General features: G+C 41.4%; 2 protein-coding genes across 8 annotated transcripts in view; both read right to left on the bottom strand.

Moving 5' to 3' along the window:
• Positions 1 to 571: 571 nt before the first annotated feature.
• Positions 572 to 3,869, bottom strand: ARL4A (ADP ribosylation factor like GTPase 4A). Of its 3 annotated transcripts, none has more exons than XM_058035048.1 (3): positions 3,586 to 3,612; positions 3,319 to 3,528; positions 572 to 3,092 (listed from the first exon to the last, which is right to left on the bottom strand). In XM_058035048.1, the coding sequence occupies exon 3, from the start codon at positions 3,024 to 3,026 to the stop codon at positions 2,424 to 2,426; it is 603 nt and encodes a 200-aa protein (XP_057891031.1). In that variant the 5' UTR covers positions 3,027 to 3,092; positions 3,319 to 3,528; positions 3,586 to 3,612; the 3' UTR covers positions 572 to 2,423. The 3 variants fall into 3 exon arrangements, with proteins under 3 accessions (XP_057891031.1, XP_057891022.1, XP_057891039.1); XM_058035039.1 differs by having other exon boundaries at positions 3,319 to 3,555; positions 3,586 to 3,601; XM_058035056.1 differs by lacking the exons at positions 3,319 to 3,528; positions 3,586 to 3,612 and adding an exon at positions 3,788 to 3,869.
• Positions 3,870 to 19,108: 15,239 nt separating this feature from the next.
• SCIN (scinderin) overlaps positions 19,109 to 22,495 on the bottom strand; it is a 68,046-nt gene continuing 64,659 nt past the window's right edge. For all 5 annotated transcript variants that reach the window (XM_058019222.1, XM_058019204.1, XM_058019213.1 and 2 more), the window contains 2 exons: positions 21,777 to 21,837; positions 19,109 to 20,822 (listed from right to left, as the gene is read on the bottom strand). In XM_058019222.1, the coding sequence (XP_057875205.1) occupies positions 20,689 to 20,822; positions 21,777 to 21,837 (195 nt within the window). In that variant the 3' untranslated portion in view covers positions 19,109 to 20,688. The remainder of the gene's footprint in view (positions 20,823 to 21,776; positions 21,838 to 22,495) is intronic.

Genomic DNA, 22,495 nt, shown 5'->3' with positions numbered 1-22,495 from the left:
TGGATATTCTGGTTCAAACTTAGCCATTTTCATTTGCAGTCTAAACAAAGTTTTTCTTGTGTATGCTTGGGTCCTGAAAATAATTAGAAGCTTGCCACATCAACACATTCTACTCATTGCTGTAACTTCTCAGAAGAAAATTCACCCAAGGTTTAACTGCAGATTAATCCCTCAGACAGATTCAGATACACATGGCTAAAGACATTAAATCAAGTACCACCTGAGAGTACATGTGATATATGCCCAACATTGCCTATTAAGAGTTGCACATAACACAAAATAGGCTCAGCTAAATACAAGATGTTTCAAATTGTGCAAGAGCCATCACTTTGGAAAAGAGTCATGGCAGCAGGTATTTCTTCCATGAATATAAAGACATACCATTGATCCAAAGTTTTCAATGAGATACCTCCAGTTTCTAACACTGTGACATTTATAAGCCTCACCACATTTTAAGACTTTGGTTATTCAACAGGAATACTGATTTGAGTAACAGCAGAACTAATGTGCATGGAGGTTGCTAAGAAAGTACCACTGCAGCACAAGAAGTCAGACACCTTCTCTCTGCAGGCTTGTTTTCAATTGTTTATTGAGGTTTAAGAAGTCATCCACATTTCTATAAATATAGACATTACTTGAGTAAGTGACTTACAATGTCACCAGTGCAGGTACATATATAACCAACATACAAAAGCTCCACTGGAAGCTACTTCAGTTTATTCAAAAAGGACCAAGATGTCATAAAAAAAACAAACAGCTGTCACTTTCAGTTATAGAAGACACTAAAGTGCATTTTTGGTTATCTCCTGGTCGAACAGCTGCTGGTTAAAAAGCTTGATTTTTTTTTTTTCAACATAGCTAAATTACATTGATTGACATTCGGTTTGTAGCTGTCATCCTCCTGATACATGGCAGCAGGTAAGAAAAATGTATTACTTTGCTGGTTGAGAGGAGGAAATTGATTTTGCTAGTTTCCACTTTTTTATTTTAGTCTGGTATTACCAACAAAAGTTTAAAGATAATCTAACATTCTGATGAATTTCTACAGCACCACTAAAGTTAGTCTTAAAAATCCAGGCTCTGCTTTAGCCCTTTTAATTGCTAACCAAGTATCTAAAGAGTCACTTGAAGCTCTGTACCAGTAAGAAAAACTACCCTCCCTTTTCTGTCAAGCACTATCCTGCCCAGTTAACACTGTTTGCACACTCTGTAAACAAGAACAGCTTAAAGCATAATTAAAGCAGAACACAGGCCCATCTTGAAAATCTTCTTCCCCCTTTCCCTCCCCCCCGCCCCCGGTAGTGTCTAATGTTTGAGTGTATAAAGCATTATTACATTCCTAACCACAAAATACTGTAAGAGTCACAACAAAAAAGCATACGTTGCAAGTGACACAGCAATACTGCTTTAATAAAATGGGATATTTTGGGGAGATACAAGATGTGCTCTGCTAATTTTAACTCCATCTTTACCTCATTATAAGTATGTTATATTGCCAGGAAAGTCACCAATAGGGCAAAGAATGCTGCACTGGTTAGAACCACAGCAGCCACAGTTGTTCTTTATAGCTCCTTTACTGCAATTCATTGACTTTTGATGCTAGGACATAAAACTCACCATTCAGAAATAAATTACTAATTTTGAGTAACAGTTTAAACCTGATTAGCACTGTATAATGATGAATGGCTACTTCTAAAGAAATAAGAACCTTATATACCAAAAAACATGCTATATGTTGAGAAACCACTTTTTCATGCTCCATCGTGTTGTTTACAGTTTTTACTTGTCAAAGTCTTTCTTTTACCAGTTGAAGAATCCACAGCACTTAAAATTTCAAGTGTTTGAACTTAACGTGAATCAACTTCAAAAAGTGCCAAATTAAAACAAAAACCTACGCATGTAGCCAAGCTTTCATAAAAATCCTCAAACAAGGTAAAAAACCAGCCTCAACGAAATTATGGGTTACTAGCTTCATACATGTTTTTAAAGCTGTATAATGTTCACCTAAGCACTCCACTTACGAGCATTAGAAGTTTAAAAACACAGAACACCTTCAATGCAAATTGCTTGCAGAGGGCACCCTCAAACATATGACTACAACACTAAGCAGAAAACCCTCGTTTTATTTGGCTATTTAGACATCCATGTCACATATACCCACCCATCCATTTCCTGATAGCATTACATCATCTATTAGGGCTTCTGAAATAATACAGAGCCAAAAAACTCAGAAGAGACTAGTTAAAAAAAAAAATAAAAATCCACAACTGCACAGCCTTCCTGTACACAGCAAGGTTGTGCAACTGATTGTTCAACGTAACTAAGCTTAACGGCATCCAAACAGGCAGGCCTGGCTTTGGAAGCTGTCTTACGTCAAATTTTGACCATGTAACTACCCTAAAAAACAAAGGTCAAAAAAGAACTCATCTCTTCTTTTTCTGCTGCCTCAACATTTTCCTTCGCTTAATTATCATATCATGTAGTTTCTCCAGTCCCTCTTTAAGTCCGTCTCCAATGATTGCACAGGTAGGCTGCAAATGCCAGGGCGTTGAAGAACTCAGCTCGCTCATTGCTAACATTTTCTCTATTTCAGAGAGAGAGAGAGAGTTCCTCAGGTCCTGCTTGTTAGCAATGATAAGCACAGGCACTCCTTGATTCTCAGATATCCTAGTAATCTTATGTAGTTCTGTTTTGGCCTCCTCCATCCTCTCAACGTCGACGGAGTCCACCACAAACACGATGCCATCGGTGCACCTTGTGTACGACTTCCACAGCGGCCTCAGCTTCTCCTGGCCGCCCACATCCCAGAAGTGGAAAGTGACCGTCTTCGAGTTGCCCAGCGTCACTTTGATTTTCTCCGTATTAAATCCTTTAGTGGGGACAGTGTTGACGAACTCATTGAACTGCAGTCTGTAGAGCACCGTCGTCTTCCCAGCGCAGTCCAGCCCCAGGATGACGATGTGAAAGCTCTGGAAGGAAGGCAGGCTGGAGAGGATCGGCGTCTGGTCCGAGAGTCCATTCCCCATTGCCAGAAGGGAAGGTGACAGCAGGCTGCCACGAGCAGAGGCGGCTCCCGCGGCTGCGCTCGGTTCCTGCCAACGACACAAGCGGCCTCAGAGCCCGCTCCGCCGGCGCCGGGGCTGCGCGGCCGCAACGCGCCGGCCACGGCGCCGCCGCCCCGACTGCGGGGGCGGCCGCGGGCAGCGCGACGCGGAACGCCACACGTCCCCCGCCCCGCCCGGCGGCTGCGGCCGCTCCCGGCACTGCGGCTCGCCCGGCACCTGCGCCCCCGCCGCCCTCGCCGCGCCCCAAGCCTACCGCGGCTCCCTCAGCGCGGGGAGGGGCGCGCTGCCCGCCACCCCATGGCCACGCGCCGCCGCTGCTCCGCGGCCGCTTCTGCTGCGGCTCTCACTGCTGCTCCCGCAGACGCTCCCGCTACTGCTGCGGCTCCCGCTGCTTCTCCCGTCGCTGTCGCTACTGCTGCCGCTACTGCTGCGGCTCCCGCAGTCGCTGCTGCTGCTGCTGCTGCTGCTGCTGCTGCTGCTGCTGCTGCTGCTGCTGCTGCTGCTGCTGCTCCCCCTCCACTCCTGCCTCTCCCGCCGCCACCCGTGCGACTCTCCGCTGCATCTGGTGGCGGGGCGCCTCCCAGCGCGCGCCTAGCCCCGCGCGCCCCTCCCCGCGCCCTCCCATTGGCCTGGCCGCGCGCGGGGGGCGGGGAGCGAGCCGCGCTCCGCCTCGCCCATTGGCCGGCGGCGCCGGCCGCTCATGGGGAGCCCGAGTATCGTACCGTCCGCAGCCGAGCGCTTCGGCCCGCAGGAAGGGGCCGCTCCTCGCCCACGCCCTGCCTTGAACAGCCCCCGCTCCCCCCCGGGAGGCGGAGCCGCTGCCTCACGGGGCCCGTTCGGGGCAGGCCGGCGCGGCCGCACCCTCCGCCTACGGCAGCCCCCGCCCCGCGGCGGGCGGCAGCGCCCGTCCGGCTACCCAGAGCCCCGCCCCTTCTCGGGAGAGCGCGCGTTCATTGGGCGCGGGTGCCGTCACTCCACCGCCCTGGGCTCCTCTGCGGTGCCCCGCCCCCTCTCCACACCCATTGGGTGCAGGTGCTGTCGCTCCAGCGCGCCCCCTGCCGGCTCCGGGCCGTGCCTCTCCGCGCACCTGCGCCGCTGCCGGGGGCGAGCGGCCCGGCTGGGGCGGGAGCGCTGAGGGCCCGGGAGCGCCCTCGGCAGGGGCGGGCTCGGAGCTGCTTCTGAAATAAAAGTGCCAGCCCGGCTGTCTGCGCCCATTGTACGTGCTGTATGTGCCTTCGACGTGTCCCCGCGAAACCGGAGAGACTGGCGGGAGGGGCCGGGCATAATGTAGTGGGTGACACGGTTGTGATGGACGCGTGGAGCACAGGGATGGCAGCAGTGCTCGGCTCTGAGTGAGCACGCACTGGTGCCTGACTAAGAAAGGTTGCAAGAAAGGTTTCCCACAGCACAGAGGCATGTTAAGTAATCCTGCATTTTCATGTCTCAGGCAGATTGGAGCAGTAAAACGTTTCCCAGAACTAATTACGAATGTCTGATAACACATTGAGTACATTCACTGTTTCCGGAGCATACAGGTGTTAGAGGAGGCCGGCAGGAGGAGTGTTTTGTCTCAGCTCTTCTTGCTGCCGGACATGGTTCTGTTCCCTCCCATGTTCCCTCTGCTCCTTCAGCTCCATGCTCTAAGGTTCTCTCAGCCCTTTGCCAGTGCAGTTTGCCCGGCTGTGCCAATGCAGGTGGTCACTGCTGCCTGTGCCGGGTGTACCCGGGCCAGTGTAACAGCACACAGAAGGATCAGAGCAGAACATGCTGCAAAAGTCTTCATCTACAGTGTGTAGATAAAAAATTAATAAATCAATCTTTACAATAAAATCATATGTTTAATGGTTAGCTAAAGCTATTGTGCTACTCTACCAGTCCCAAGTGTATGTTTTTCTGTAGTCAGTATCACAATCATAGAATCATAGAGTGGTTTGTGCTGGAAGGAGCTTTAAAGATCATCTAGTTACAGCCCTGGTGAGCAAGACACAGTTCTTGCAAAGGATTTCTGAGATTCACATTCTCTGAACCTCAGAGAAAGGGAAAACACAATTCTTATTGCTTGCTGTGCCTGTGTTGTGCCAAAGTAGAATGCAATATGGAGATTGTTTATCCAAAGTGAGGATGTTCTGTTTCCTTGGCCTGTCAGGGCCAAGAGTGTGTGTGTGTGTGTGTGTGTGTGTGTGGACTGTCAGGTGACAGTCACGGGATTCTGTGCAGTTGTGCACAGGGTGGAGTGCTTGGCAGGTTCAGTTTTAGATGTATAGAATAATATAGTATTATAAAGGAATTAATCAGCCTTCTGCTGTCAGTGGAGTCAGATGCATCATTCTCTCCCCTTTGTCAGACTCGCCTTTGGTTTGCGATACCCACTGCTGTGGGCAGGGACACATCTCAGTAGACCAGGTGGCTCAGAGCTCCATCCCGCCTGGCCTTGGACACTTCCAGGGATGGGGAATCCACCTTCTCTGGGCAACCACCCAAATCTTTGACCAGCTGAGCTTCATTAAAAGAGGACGGTCATTTTCAATATTAGTCTTGCCTTTTTGTCTAGAGGACTTCAAGATTTCTTGATGGGGCTGCTGAAAAGGGTTAATTTACAAGAATATTCAGACAATCATATTTCTTTTTTTCCCCTTTGAAAGCATTGTAGTCCATATTTTAAATCACAGATAATTTTATGTAAAAGAGAAGTAATTGAATAGTAAAGGCACATATAATAGTAAAAAAAAATTCCATCGTGTGCTGCAGGCAATGCTTCATGTTATTAAAGTGTTAAGATACCTATTCTAGTCCTACTAAAAATAGCAAAATTCTAATTTGCTTACATTTGAGATTAATATTTCACTGCTTTTATCTTTGCTCATTATTTACATCCTGATCTTGCAGCTGATTCTTTTTTGAGGAAGTGGCCTGTTTGTATAGGAAGGTGATTTTACATCTATGGAAAGGAGGGGTAGGTTACTACCCCTAAGGCCAGCTGGTAAGGTTTTTGCTGCATAGCATACAATGTAATAGAAAAGCATTTATAGTGAGAGGAAAATTGGGCCTTAATTATTAAATGGATGGTTTTCAGTAATTCCAAACTGGGATGAAACCAGCTAGAAATACCTTGTTAAAGAATATTACTGCAGATAATATATTTATTCATGAAGCTTGACAAGCTGAAATAAATCAAATTGACCTTTATCTCCACCTATAAAATTAACTATCCCCTATTTTTACTGGAAAAATAACCCTATTAGATATTATGGTATCCTAAACCTGCATGTGTGATTGTTGAAGATGCATTCAAACTTTAACACAGCTTCCTAATAATACATTTTACAATTAATTCCATGAGAATGGATCTTGGCTAGCTCCTACCCTCATGAAAGGTATTTTGATTTTAAACATATGATGCATAAGGCTTGTTTTTATCTCTTGTTCTGCTGAAAAGCAGTCAATACATAATATTTTATTGGAAAGGGAGGGATAAAGAACTGGTGTTTTTTTCTAAGATATAGTGTATCCAACACAGTGGGTATGAGAAGGAATCTCATAAATCTTGTAAAAAGTTTTATGACATCAGGGAGGTCCTTTTAAGATTAGACAGAAATTAGTATCTTCAACAATATGAGCATACCTGTATTTGTAAATATATACATGGAAATAATCTGTGCTCTCCAGAAAATGCCTGGACACTCCCCACAGTTAATTTATCACATTTACCTGTTGTAACTTGCTATGAAGTGAATTATGATCTCTCTGGGGCTGAGACTATTTTTCATTGTAAGTCTTCTTTGCACCTTGATCTTAATTAATGCCTGTAGGCACTTCTGCAAAACAGCTATTAAATAACAATCCAAGTGGATCAGCTCCTCCCAGACACTTCATGCTGCTTTAGAAGTCAAAAGAGCAGACTGGGCAGGTGCTGTGGAGTAATGGTATCTAAATTAGTGGGAGTGTAGAAGAGTTGACACATTCAACCTCTGATAATTGAAGGTAAGGGTAAAACAAGGCTCTGATTATCCTGTAGAAGTCCTGAATGAAGGAGCTGCACAGAAAGAGCACCTTTCACACTTTCTAGTGTGCAGCTGTATGGGGGAGTGGGCTGTTCCTAGATGACAGCTGAAAATAACTGCAAGATACATGTAAGAGGAAACAATGGTGAAAGGCTCAAGCCACATGCAGAATTTTTAATGCAAAATAAGGAGGTGCCTAATTTCTGTGTATGGGTAATTTCATACTGTTACTTTTCTCATTTCCTATCTAATCTCTACATATCTGAGTTCTTTCTGGCTCAGCATTCCTTAGCTCATGAAAACAACTGCAGCTTCAGCTCCTATGGCCTAAAATCCTTCTCCCCTTTCCTGTTTACACTGTGCACCAGTGTAAATAGTAATACATTATTTTCTACATAGGTTTCTTACATATATACTATAAATATTTTCCACTTAGAAGAGGGCAGGGCTGGGGACAAATCATTGTGTTTCAAGAAAAAGAAGCAGTACCTGTATAACATGCAGCTTCTTCACTATGATAAAGTAGTTTGGTTTTTGGTTTTTTGTTTTGTTGGTGTTTTTTTAATTCCTTAATGGCCTGGACATAATTTTGGTTCAAGGCAGGTTTGAGGGGCCAGGCTTCCAATGCTGCAATTATTAACTGCTTCTGAGAAACTTAGATAGTCCTTATTAGGGATATGGACCATGAAATTGGTTGAAGTGTTGCCAAGAAAGAATTGGCTTACAGTGGAAAGATAAGATTATTGGAAATGTTAATATTATTACCCAGCAGAGACTTAGGTTACCTTTTAATACATATCACCTCCTTCACTGCAGGAGCTGCCTCACAGTGCCCAGATAATAAAAATGCAAAGGATCATCAAACATCAACTTGCAAGGTTGTGTGTATTCTTCACAAGAAATCGTCTTTCATATGGAAATAGCAATTCTTGGAAATTAAATCTAGCAGTTCATGAGAGGTTTACTGTAGCAGGACATTAAATCAGAGATTTCATTAGTGCTGGTCATTTTAAAGTTAAATTCCACTCCAGTAAGTATGACTGTTGTTATACAGTCACATCTAGTGATGCAGCAGATGAGAAATTCCTTCCAAAGCAATGATAGTGGGCTTGAATTTCCATTGCTAGATATGCACCATATTCCTTTTGTTTTAATTAAATATCTTCATTCTGAAGAACAGGCTAATGGCATTTATTATCCTATACCATTAGCTAATCTCCTTAGAGTTCTTTTTTAATAGCACCACATACTGTGTGTAGCAAATTTGATTCAAGTCAAATGAAAAATGAAACATCAGACAAATGATCCTGATGTCATGTACTGCAGATGCAGGGGAGCATGGCCAGAACTAAAGAACAGTAAAAGACAGAAGCAAATATGAGCAAATGCTGAAGGAGAGATAGGAAGGAACCAGATGCATCACAGAGCTGACTTAGTTGTCAGACACAAAGGAATGAAGTCCTAGGAAGAATGGAATTATTGCAAGGACTGTGCACTGTCAGCTACAGGTGATCTGCAGCGATGGGATCCCAACCCCCATCTTCATGAGAGAGATGTGTGAGCAGCCTCACACCACCAGTTATTGCTGTTCTGTGTGGAAATTGAGCAGATTTCTCAATGTGTATGAAAGAGAAAATCAGTTGCATTTCAGTACAATGACATGGCAGACCTAGGCTGGGGTAATATGCATTAATGTTTGTGTAATAGCAATAATGTTCATTATTACAGTAACCAACTGTAGCTCACTTGTACATTCAAAAATTGAAGTTACTTCTCTTCAACTATACTCTAGATCTCAGAGCTAAAAAAGTACTGCTTTGATTTGTCACATGGTTCTGAAAGTATTGCTTTGAGTTGTTGCATGGTACATAAAATATTACAGCAGTTTCACCATGAATTTTGAAACTCCCTTAACTATTATCACTAAGAATTAAATAGCTGACAAATTTCAACATGAGTTTTTGCTCTTAAGACTATCTCTTAAATTGATGTACAAAATTTTTTGCACAAAGAGCCTTTTATCATCTTTGCTACATCTGCTGAATTCTTTTAATGATAACTTACATGCTGCATTAACTACTTTGCTTTGATTATTAAACAATAGTTGGTGGTAGAAAATCTAATTTATTTCCTCACAATAAATAAGCTTAGAGCTGTAGAAGATGGAGTTGCTGTGTATAGACCAGTTAATTAAACTTACTGTCATTTCTTATTTACCTTCTCATGAAGTCTAACATCTATATTTTGCTACTTTCATTTTCATAAATAAACACAATGCCATACAGCAGACTAACAAACAAAAAGCCTCTTCTGTTAGACAGACAGAGTTTGTTGCATCTTCAATTCTATTCAGGTGTGTTAGCTGAAAGCAAGCTGTACTAGCTCATAAATGTCCTTAGTCACACTGAGCAAGTGCTGGCTCAGGGTAACTGAGGATTTCACCGCCACCTTCCAAGCTCTGAGAATTTTGGTTGTTTCATCCTCTGATGGGATGGCTGTAATGGTGGTGACTCCATGTTTGTGGAACATGGGGAGCAGCCTGACCACTTTGTGTACATGTGGTTGCACTAGAAATGCACCTTCTGTGACAGGGTGGGACAGCAGAAGGGTTGTTCCCAACAGCATCTTTGTGTTTAGGACTTGTATGACAAAACTCTCAGCCACACTGAGTGTTCATTTAATAGCAGAGTGTAATTAATAAGAGTTCTACATAGATCCCCTCTTCATATGATACAAAGTTATAGTCAAAAATCCAAACCTGGACATAGGACTTGTTATGGGGCAGTTTAAAGAATATAAATAAGCTTTTTTTTTACAGGAACCCCTGGTTTCTACCCCTATTTCACTAAGAAGCTGGTGCTAAATAACCCCAACAAATATGTTTATTTAATAAATGGACAGAATACCTCCTACTTTAATCCTTCATTACATGAGGCAAGACTTCATCATGAGCAATCCCAGTGTTTAGTGTGTGATACTACACATGAGCAAGCCTTGGCTTGCATGTTTTCTTCAATGGTTGTATACTGATCAAAGACTTGTGTTCACCTCAGCAACAGGTTCCCCACCTCCTACCCCAGGTTTGTGACAGCACTTTTGCTCTTATAGGGTTTTTTCCCCCTCTGAAACTAGTGACTTTAGTCATCACACCCTTTTGATGAGAATGTAGTGCTAACTCAATGCTTCACTGAGAATCTTGCCAGTTAAGACAATGGCTTCCAATATTTTCCTCCCAGAAAAGCTATGGGCACTTTAGGGTTGTGTTTTGGGTTTTTTTTTTTTTTTTTTTTTTATGCCAGAATAATTCTAAACAGTTTAAAATTCTATCAAGCTGACATTTCAGTATCAGCTGCAATCTTCTCACATTGCTTCCTTTGAAAAGGTAGCAGAGTTTTTAAATATAATGCTTTAATATGATGGGAGCAGTTTGCATGCAGATTAAAAGTACTACAATTACAAATATAAGAGCATCATATTTTATTTTGCCCCTGTATAGATGGATTTAATATGTGAAGGTATTTTCCCAGCTCCAGAATAATAATTGAAATGTTGGTAGTATAACTACTGCTGTTTGCAATATTGCTAGCACAGAGCAACAATGAAGGAAAGAAAAAACTGCTATTAAATATTTTTCTTTACTAAAGAACTATATAAATACTGTATAACTATTTAACAGGTATAAAACTGCTGACATTTGCTGGAATTGTAATAGATAGGAAAAAAACAAACAGACCTTGGACATCAGCACAAAGAAGGCTTTTCTTTGATAAATTTGTATCTCAGTTGATTTTCTGTGGTGGAAAAAAAGTTACAAGTTCTTACTGAAGCTTCTGACTAAGTGTTTATGGGATGAAACATTCATTTAAGCCAGTTCTTTCCTAACAATCCATCTGCTTGCAACAGTTACTTATTTAAAAGCTATGCTTTGTTCTTCAGGTGCTGCATATATCCAAGAGGAAGTACCAGGACAGGAAGAAGCACACAGCACTCAGTTCACAGAGTCAGTGTTAGCATATGGTTAATGAAATGCTTAAATGACAAATATAGTGCACTCAAACCTGCCATGAGAGCATTTCAAGGACAGTCACAAAATACAAAGCATTGAAGCTCCACTAATTTTCAGGGACTGGCCTGTTGCTGTGGCTGGCTGGAGCAGGGAGCCTGTGCCTGTGTGGTGTGCACAGCTGGGTCTTGGATGTGTTCCCACCATTTCTGGCAACAACTGAGAGGGGATGCCCATCCAATATACAGGGCTCTCTGTGAGAATGAGCAGGCTGTTGATCTGTAATAACTTTGTGTAAATCAAGTTAAGTGCACACCTTGAAGAGGAAATTCAGTTGCTCATCTCTCCTAAAAAGGCACAGCAGCAATAGAAACAGATTTCACAGAGATTGCACTGTATGGAAGTAAAATTTTATGGGAGATATGCCTAAGCTCCCAGGAGGGTTGTGAAAAATCTAAAGTCTCCGCTTTAGTGTATAATAATGTAGGTAGTACAGTGATAATGTCACAGCTCCTTGAGCCTGGTGCTGAGAGGCAACAGCTAAGAGAAGTCCCCACTGAGACAATGAAATGGACCACAAACAATTTGCTTGATGTTCTCCAACCACTGTTTGGTAATTTATCAGTGCTCCTAATAACAGGAGCTTGTGAGTGCTGCTTATAACTCCTGGTCACATACAGAACAAACAGTGTGGAATGTAACTACTCTCTGGCTTTCTGAAAGCATCTTTCTTACATGAGTGAAAAGAGAGACCTGCTGGCTCCCTAGATAGAGGGAAGGGGTTTATTTTTATTTTTTAAAGAAAGAAAGAATTTGTTATTCATTTTAGTAAGATAACTGAGCTCAAATGTAGTTGTAATATCTCCAGTGAGGTAATTAATTGATTACCAATGTTCCTGAAGAAAAACAACAAATACATGTTTTAACAGATAAATTAACTTGGTCTTTTTAAACCACAGAAGACTGATAAAACCTACTGAGCATCTGTGCAGTCCACGGGTCTCATTCTCTGCAATGCTTGCTTCACTTCCTACCACAAATCTTTCCCAAGCACTTCACTCTGGCCCTATAGTTGTGAGGCATTTGTGAGTTTTCAAAAACTGTGTCACTGGCTGGATCTTTTACCTGTCCTTTTTAGTCAACAGGCATCTGAAGTGCACAGTGAAATGTTTAATATGGCCCAGCAAAATAAAACATAAATTTGCACTCAGAATTATGTATGACCCAATTCTTTGCTGGCAAAGAAGGTCATAGTTCTGAGCGGCTTTTCATTCAGAGGCTTCCCAGGCAGTAGGAGTTTTGAGCTAAGACTCACCTGTGTTTGCCCTATTCCAACACAACAGCACTCCCAAGTGTAGTACATACAAACCCTGATATGGCAGGTCCTGCAGCTTTGCCAGCTCTGTGGCAACTGCATCCAGTCCCTGTGCATATTTGGATTTTGACCAATCTATTAAATTTTGTTTTGAAGCAAGAGGGTGTTAAAAAATCAGCTTTCCAAGAGGGAATGGAAAAAGCAAATATTCCTTTGCTTTGATTTCTGGTATGAAAAGTAAACTTCAGTCAGCAGAATATGAATGAGAGCTAAGCATTCTAGAGTAGATTGTTCTCAAGCCCAAACAGAGTTGTTTGGCTGCCAGTGATAAGAACTACAGAGTTTCAGTGCCTCCAAAGGAGCTCTTTCCCCCCAGGGCCATGGATAGTTTCACCAGCTAGCCTCAACTGTGGCATGAAGGTTTCAGTCTCTTCCACTGAGAAATGATGGGCACCTTATGCTTAAGTACTGGATATTTATTGTAGGTTCTAAAACTTGAGCCAAATTAAAAAAAAAAAAGATAATTCTTCTCAGTTACAAGAGCTTCAATGTGAAATCTGAGCTTATTACAGTGTGCAATAGCAAAAAGAAAACCAACCCTTATCTTAGGGAGCTCCCAGGTTTGTATTTATGATTAGATGAAAAAGAGAAGAAGAAAAAAAACAAAGAGAGGACGATGAAAGAATGGTTTCAGGGAAGACAAACACTGTGTGGGTGGGGAGGAGTAATTTCATCTCCTTGCTCAGCTGTAGTCTACATTTTTTAAATCTTATCAGCTCACCGTGTCTTCTTTTTAAGTTAACAGCAAATCTAAAACTTACTTCAGTGAATGCAAGATTAGGCCTACTGCTTGCTAAATGTTAAAAGCTAAGTCACTTGAAAATTGATTTGAAAGCTAAACCCGGGGGTGTTAGGCAGAAAGCTTTCTTTCACATCCTAGGTTTCAATTCTTGGAGGGTAACAACAGTAAACTCACTTTGAAAACCTTATAAAACCTGTCCCTGCAAAATCGTTTTTGCTTTCCTCTCCCAGGGAATATGATTCAAACAAACCACATCATACATTCCAATTCCATAATATTGAAAAAGAGAAGCCTTTCAGAGAATTCAGCACAGCTTCTGCCACTAGAATTGTAAACTCTCATAAAACCCTGCCAAAATACTAATTTTTAAATGCACACTTTTTTAAGCCTTTTGCTGACATCACAGCATTTTATCAGAATGTAGGTTTCCCATTCTCTGGCTCTCATGGCCACACCACACTACTTAGCAGGCTTTAAACAAAGTAAGGAAGGCAAATAAACAAACTTGTGGAGGAACAGATTGTTTAGCTGAGATTTTAATTGAACTCCAGTGAATGGAGGCAACACTGCAAGAGGCAGTAGCTGAAGTGCTGCAAGGGAAAGCTCTGCAGTTTTCATCTCTCTGAAGCCTTCCTCTTCACCTCTGCCAGGACTGATCATAGAAGATTAAGTGTCCAAGCAGGACTTCTAGGGAGCAGAAACAGCAGTGGGATATTATGAACATAATCACTTTTTTTTCTAATTGAATTATTTTATTCAAGGCCTTTCCACTGCTGGAAAAGAAAAATCAAACAAACAATACCTCCTTATGTAAGGAAAAAATAAGCATGGAGATATCATAAACAGAAAGAATCTATTCAAGCAAGTCTTCATGCTTTGAACATTTTGTATTTCAGACGGTATATGATAAATATATGATACATTCAGCACATGAATAGATGCAATCCCAAACTGAATCCTCAGAGGAAGCATGAGAAAACTTTAAAGAGGACAAATGGTTATATCCCTTCCTCCTGGTTTACTGATGGAAGGCCTCTGAAGCCATAGGTCATTGTGTGAAAGGCTGTTACTCAATCTGAGAGATTCTGCCTGCTGAGGGTCACTTAAAGAGCCCTGCCCTTCTGCTTAGGGACACCAATATCTGCACAGCCTTTCATCTCAGCACAACTGTAGAAACAGGGATTTTCAAGTTAGCATCACTGCACTCCCTGCAAATCATTCATCTTTGAGTCCTTGCTGAGGACTGATTGAAGGCACAGCAGTCTGGCACATAAAGCATGTATGTGTTTCTGTGGTTTTCAGACCTGTGATAAGTCAGGGTTAAGATAAAACAAGAGCCATCAGCTGTCACTACAGAGGGCCTAACTCCAAGCTTTCACTGGGCCAGAGTGATGAAATTGTGTGAAACCAATAGCAGCAGCCAGCAGACATTTGTTGGAGAACAGAGACAACATTTAAATGCAAAACCAAAGCTTCAAAATGAACAAGAAATTTGGTAATCTTCATCCCTCCATCTGTAGTCAGTGAGCACTTTTTGTTTCTCGCAGTTCATACCCTTGACTGTGGACAGGACTTGTGCTCAGTCTCTGGACTGAAGCCACGTGTGTTACCTAGTCTAATTCAATAATAATGAAAGAAAGATCCAGTACATTATCAACACTCACAGTCCTTAAGTCAACCACAAAACACCACTTGCCAGAAACAAAATGAGCTGTACTGCAGAGAGGCCTCATGTTTTAACAACAGCAGCAGAAAAGTTTCAGGACATGGGAGATTAGACAAGATGCCATCCCTTTTAGAAACAAATCTTTTCTTTTTCCAAGTTGGAGTAAGAAGCACCTGGGGATTTCGCTATTTCTTTGTAAACACAGCAGAGCCTTGTCTTTGCTTCATACTTAGAATCCCCAGAGCAGTTGCTCCCATTCTGGAGAGGAATTTTTATGGACCTGATGCAAATACACCCATAGTTACATCTTTCATGGAGTGTCAAGGCTGCAGAGGCGAGGATGAGAGATCTATTATAGCTTTATTGTGTTATACCATAAAAGCTTAAATTCTCAGTTGAGCTGGCCTCTGCCCTTCCCCTGCTGCCCTAATGCCACAGCTGGTGGAGCTGCAGCCATTCTTCAGCAGGTCTCTGAGGCATCACACTCATCTCATCTAATCCTGCTCTGAGCAAGTCTCTGCAGCCTGGCACCAATAACCCAGGCCCTGTCTGGACTATGAGCAGCACCTACAAGATGAGAATGTTCAGAAGTGACTAGTCTAGGTCAGGCATTGTACAAACACATGGTAAGAGACAGAGCAGCTTAAATAAACAGGGAAAGGATTGAGGAAATCCTCATTTAATAGGTAGAGAATAGGACAGTAAATTCAGTGATTCACTTCACACAGACAACAGGAAATACAGGTACCAGAATCCCTGTCTGCTGCTTTGAATATCAGACAAGTTTTCATCACCTTTCCTCACACCACCTTAAAAAAAGATCACTTTGAGCTTCAGGAATTCACACATGGGATTCTTTGGATGCTGAAGTGCATCTGCAGATGCTAGGATGGGACAGAGTCTGGCAGAAGAAGGCTGCCTGGGCCTATCCAGAAAGAGAGGAGGGGATTGTTAGTGGGCTTCTTGCCTGTTCTTGGTGGTAGGACATTCACTGCCACTTCTTACCCAGGTATAGTAGGAGAGTAGCTGGTTAGTGTTGGGAAGGACAGCAATCTTTGGTGCTGTCAGAGATCTGTGCAGCCCACTCAGCTGGTTACATGGAGACTCTGATGTGCTGCAAGACCCACTACAGGAAACCTGTGACCTTTCTGAGACACCTCTGTGAAAATCTAAGCCTCCAGGGAAATCTGCCATCTTCCAATCAGCAGTCTGTTTTAATCACAGTTGTTTCTGTAGCTGCTTGTTCTGTAGCAAGGGTATCAGACAACACAAAGCACGGTGAACTGTTGGGCAAGTGACACTAAAATCACCTGATTGCATCCAGCCTTGATGTTAGTATTGCCAAATGCTGGGAAATCACCCTGAGTCACCTCTGTGATATCTGCTGAAGAGCAGCAAGGAGAGCTGTGCTCTTCTAGCACCGTTAAGAGGCTTTTTTAAAGTAATCAAAGCATTGCTGCTGCCTGTGCCTCTGGGCCTTTCAGTGGGATACTATTCAGATTGTTCCAGTCTCCCCTGCTTGCTTCATGCAGCTGATTTTTGAGGCAATGATCTGCAGTCTAACAAACAATAAAAATCAATGCTTCCACTTGATGCTTTCATTTCCTGTGCACGGAGGCCCAAATTTCACTGCTGGCTGATTAAATGTGCTGGTAAAATGTACAGTGTTGTGGTTCTCAGTACACCCTTAACAACCCTTTGAGGAGAGAACACTCAGAGGGTGGAAGTGTGCATGTGTTTAAGAAGCCTGATACAGACTGTTTCACCTTCTGCTTGCTCCCCTGGAATAACTGCTATTATTAAAGAAAAAAAACAGCTTACATATTCTGTTCTGTAGGGACAATTTTTCCCCCCTGAAAATGCAAATATGCTTCAATGTCAAGAGGAAAATGACAAGCAGAGGGAGAAAGGCCAAAATAATCATCTGTTAATTTTATGCTGTGTGGGCCTCCTAGTTCCCACTGGTCAGCCTTCTCCTCCTTGCACCATGGAAGCTTTCACTGAAGTGAGTGCAGTAAATTCATTTTCAGCATAAGTTAATGGGCTAACAGGAAAAGAAGGTCAAAGTAACTTTAGGCCAGTCAAGAGAGGATGTAACTAGGCATCAAGGACATGAAGTAGATTAAAGATCTGATTGTGTTTTCAAAGTTCCTTTGATTTTAGCATCTGAACTCCTAGCCGTAACAAGGGAAAAGGGTACTACTTCTTTATCTAAAGACAACATTATTGTCTTTAAAAAAGAAAATGCAGAGATTTGTAGAGTCATCACAGCAAAGTATTATCTAGCTCTGGTTTTATTAGATAATAATTTTTTGGCATTTGGCATATACTTGCAATCGGCTCAATTAAGCCATAAAGGCAGAAATTCAGTTAGATGCTGCTAAAGCAGTTGTATCCTAAAGCAAAGTTTGAAGGTTTTTTTCTGAAACTTTCCTATAGAGAAGTCAATTCTGAAGAAGAATTTCAGTCCAAAACAATAGCCTTGTTTGGGCTATTTTTTTTTCTTTTAAATTCTTTTATGCTCAGTAAAAATGAAGACTACAAGAAGATTACAAGATTAATAACAAGAAGTGTTCCTGTAGCCTATGAAGATGTCTAAAGATGTCTGAGAGCACTTCCTGCTATAGTTTAGTGAGCAAAACATTTTCTGTATGATTCCTCAATTATCCTGTGAGAGGGAACCATAATCTTACTGTCTACCACCTCCCATCACCAGCATTTTCTTGCTGCAGTTGAAGGCTGTGTGAGTCTGCACTGGCAAGAAATCAAACCATTCAATTGAATTTAGCTGCATTTAACACAGTAATTGACAGCAGATCTAATTCTATATAGCACTATGGTCAGAATGGGTATTTAGAACAATGATTCCAGAAGCTGACTCCTGTCCTGTGCATAATCTGTAGTTATACTCTAAGATTATGTTATTTGATGTAATATGGATAGTGCATAGGACTATAATGTCCTGATGGTTCTAAGGATTTCTAACACCTTTCTGCTGCAATGAAATAAAGATGAAAAATGATGCTGTGTTTACAACCAATAGAACATGAATGCTTTCTGTTTGGTAATAGTATAATGAAACTCCTAAATCAGGGTCTAATTTGGCCATTGCAAGTAGAGTGAACATACTGTGTGATAATACTGCAAGACATAGCTTATTCTTGACTGAACTTGACTGTATACATATCTGCAAAATTTTTTCTATTATGAAAACAAGGCAGACAGGTTTGATATGTGTATTCATTAAGTTAGGTGCTTAAATATTTTCTTGGAAACAGCTTAATCTTTAACATTTCCAAGCACTCATAGTCCATCCTGTCTGTCCTCCCTCATTCTCTTCTTCTTCTCAAGGGAAAGAAATACATCTTTGTGTGTACTGCACATATATTATGAAAAATAAACTTCCTCACTGGCAAGCAAACCCAAGAACAATGTTGCAAGCAGCTGTTGTGCTTAAAGCCCAATGAAGAACACTGTTCCCTTATGAGTTCTCAATGCTCTTCTCAACATCAGCAATCAACATGCCAGAACAATGTATTACAAACTCAAAAGCCCAGGCCAGGAGACCACAAAGGCCCCTCTGTCTTGTGTGAGGGAACTGAAAAGAGGCTTTCACAGTGCTGCAGAATATGCTGGCAGACTGTGCCAGTTCAGAGCCCTCAGTGTCCCAGAAGATGTTTATGTGCAAGAAGGACAAATCTTGTCTAATCCTTGGTTCAGAAGCTACTATAACTGTTATTTTTTGAATATGAGAAGAATCATATGTATGTGTTGAAGACAACAATCAGATAATTACAGGCTGCTCAGTGGCTGAGGCATTGAAAAGGTCTTTGTGCTCCTTCCAGCAGGAGAAGGACATCTTATCTACTCTCACAAATAAGAAGCAACATGTATCCTTTAAAAACAAACATAAACCTATTTCCTCTTATTTTATTAAGTAGTTATTTCTGTACTCAATTATTTTTGCAAGCAAAAAGTTAAAAAACCAGGGAGTTTGATTAACAACAATGGTGTTTTTTCTTAAAGATGAAAATAAAAACCTAATAACCACCCAGTTCTTTGATTTTCACTTAGGTTTGTAATTGTCAAGTTGGTGAGAAGAGTTAAGCCTCCATTGGGTAAAATGGCACCAAAGTCAAAACAAGTAACTTCTCACTACACTGTTCATTAAAAGGTTTTCAGGAAATCTTGCTAGATGCAGTGGAAGCACTCCGTACAATATGTCAGAGAGAGGAAGATCAGTTTGGCATATAGAATACTGGTTTTTATAACTTTATTTTAAATGAAATCACATTCAGATACAGCCCAGCTATATTAGCAGACATTTAAACAAATGCTTAAAGCTAACTCCTATAATTAATCTCTTAGCTTCACAATTCTTTTGTCATTGATATTATGAGCTCAGACTAAATTCGCTCTTTTGCATTACTCTGATTTAAAATCCCAAGCATGTTAAAAAATACAAAAATGTCTAAAATTTCACTTTCCAAACTAACTTATATAATAAAATAAGAATAATAAAACTGCTGAAATGCTGTCATTAAAAAGCCACACCAGTATGATTTACAGCTGTACAAATTGTTGTTTAAAACAAGCATTACTGGATAAGTGATCAAAGCAGCGCTAAAGATCTGAAGAAGTTTTCCCATTGCCCTTAAATAGATTTTCTTCTGGCTAAGTTACAAATAAAAGCCACTTTGAAAACATACTTTTAAATTCACCAGAATAAAAAAAAGCTCAAGTAAGTGTGCCTGAGAAAAAAGAGAATGCCATATTCTATGGTGCATACTCATATTCCATATTCCCAGAAATGCTACCGACACAGGGGCTTCCCTGCTTTTGACATGCTTGATATTTGTCTAACACCTGCAGATAAAATTAGAAAGACATCCTGCACCTGACAAGGTGAACAGTCTGCATGCTGAAGAAGAACTGAGCACTGCTGGGTAAGGCAACTGAGGTGAAGAATGGCTTAAGAGCTATCTGGTTAAGGCAGAGGATGTGCTTTCAGAGCTGTTACTTCTGCTTCCACTTCAAAGCACTAGTGCACTACACCGTGTTTAAGAGCTTTAGTTAAAAAGACCTGGTGGAGCTGGAGCTGGTTCAGAGATAAATCTGAAGGAATTCATTACAATGCTCTAGACTGTCCCTCAAAAATAACTTTGTCAGTTTTGTATTCTGACAGTATTCAGTCTAAAGCTCCACACATATATGTATTAACAGGGTAAACAAACATGTTAAGCACAGCTTTCTCCAAATATCCATCCATTATTTGGCCCCTGTGAGCTACAACTCCCACTGTGGATCAGATATTATCTGAAACTTTCAATGAGTGTAGCAATATATGGGCCTAATAATTAAATCAGTGCAGTCTTTTCCTTGAAATGGATAGTTTTATTTCTCTCTCAGGCGAAATTCTGCACACTATTATTTTGACCTTAATGTAAAGGAATTTCTGTGGCATTAGTTTGGATTTTTAAGTGGAGACAGAATTTGGTCCATTTTAGCACATTAAAATAAACTGATCCACAGCTTCTCTTTAAAAGAATCAGGAGATTAAAGAAAATTTATTTCTTTCTTTTACAATTAAAGATTGGTAGCATTTTCTGTATTTACTACTAGAAGAGCCCCACTCACCCCATTTGGCCAGTTTACAATTATCATTTATCCTTCCCAGTGCTAAGAATTTCTAGGTTATTCACAGAAATACATCAAAGCTCAGGAAAGTGTAACAACAGATGCATCATATTGTTGCATAAGCTTATGCTTAAAAATACTAGAAAGTGGCTGGGCTCTGGTCATTCTTTGGCTTGAAGCTGGAGTCTCCTTGGAGAGATCAGTTCTTCCATCTGTTAGAGTCCCAAGCCAGGAACCAGCCTGTGAATGTGGGGGGTTCATGCCCTTGCTTCACAATGACAATGGGGGTGCCCTTATCTCTGCCAGAAGGATCTGTTTCAATATAGCGTTTGGCTAAAAACAGAGAGGAAATAACACATGGAATGATTAGTTAATTCCTTTGGTATAAAAAATACATTAAAAGCCACAGTGAAAGAACACAGGGCTGCTATAATACAGTATTCAATTAATTATTTCAAAGGCAATGAGATGATCAGGTAAAGGCTGATTTTTCCCAGCTGGCACTGAAGGAATTTTCCATGAAGTTGAAACAGAGGGATTGCTTTTCTGAGCAGTTTGTTGCCATACAGCTGGGTTTTGGCTCTTACACAGGAGAAACCATTTGCTGGTGCTGTAAGGATGCACAAGCTTCGTTCCCAATTTGTCCCTGTAAAGCCAGTGAGTGGAGTTTCCCTTGATGACATCTCAACATGACATCAATACATATGGAAACGCAGCCAGGTAACCCCAACTGCTCCAGGGAAACACATGCAAGGGTTTTCAGCATGAACTTTGTCAGAATAGCTCAGCTATATTAAGTCACACCAGGGATGACATGTGATTTTGCAAGGAGGTGCGTGCCACATAAGTTGTCTTGATTTGCTCTGTTTGTTCTGTAATTGGAATTTCCTCCTACAAATGTAACTGAGTGAAGGGTGGCACTGTAAGGACTTGCTGGCAATCCTTTCTCTAGATACATTGTTGAGGGTGCAGGTCAGTAGCGACCTCCTTTTAAATTCCTTCTTCTTCAGTGCAGTTACTTTTCATAGAGCTCTCCTACATATAATTTAAAAAGCTCTGCAACCCAATAATGCTATCTTGATTTATTTTATCCTTCATAAACTTACAGAGTTTAAAATGCGCATTTAAAGGTGAAAGTAGTCATCTCCTGTATTAAATCCTAATAAGCTCAGCAACACTTTGAGACACTGTAAACATAACTAGATTTCTTCTACATCATATTTTCCTCTTCGTTCAGTAATATTTATGCTACTTTACTCAGAAATCTGCCAAATTGATTTGATTTACCTGATTTCACAGATTCCTGTCGCTCAATTTCATTAGCATCCTTCCCAATCCAGATGAAAACCTGCAAATAGAGGAAAAAGATAACTCCCCAGGCACTATAAGGATGTTGTGTACAGCTTGTAAAGTACAAAATAGTTGATTCCTCTAGGAGAAAGAATATACGCTATGAAAAGACTGCAGAGATATAGAACTCTCACAAACCACAACTGATGTTTTTTTCTCCCTTGTGAGAAAGTGTAGTTATGCCCTCTGAAATCTCTCTGCTCTCCATGACACTGGAAGGCCAGACCTTTATTCAGTCTGATGAAAGGATCTCTAATTACCTTTAAAAGGAAATTTCTCTTTGTGTGTAGGTAGCAATACTGTCTCTGGTTTGAGCTCTGTGTGCATATAAACATTTGTGTCCTGTGACATGTGCTACCCTGGGTGACTGCTAGATAGCCAGCTGAAAAACCCAGCAACCAGAGCCTGGATCTGCAATCCCCCACATACTTTTTTATTTCTCTCCAGGATTTCCTTGGAAACCAGCTACACATCCCAAGACTTCTTATCTGAGTTGTTGTGTGCCAACTACTTTCCATCCAGCTCTTCCCCACCACCCCCCATTACTCCTTTTCACATGAACCATGGACATTCCTTATTTCCAAAAACCTCAGCCTTTTGCTCCTTAAGGGTTAGGCTGAAGAAGACAAATAGGGTGTGGGCCTTCTCCTCTTTCC

The sequence above is a fragment of the Melospiza georgiana genome, chromosome 1 (assembly GCF_028018845.1).
Source record: "Melospiza georgiana isolate bMelGeo1 chromosome 1, bMelGeo1.pri, whole genome shotgun sequence".
NCBI classification, from domain to species: Eukaryota; Metazoa; Chordata; class Aves; order Passeriformes; family Passerellidae; genus Melospiza; species Melospiza georgiana.
The sequence above is the reverse complement of the archived record's forward strand: the minus strand, read 5'-3'. Positions and strand labels throughout refer to the sequence as shown.

What these genes read in the sequence shown, in the direction of transcription:
- ARL4A (XM_058035056.1), bottom strand. Translation starts at nt 3,026, where the DNA reads ATGGGGAATGGACTCTCGGACCAGACGCCGATCCTCTCCAGCCTGCCT.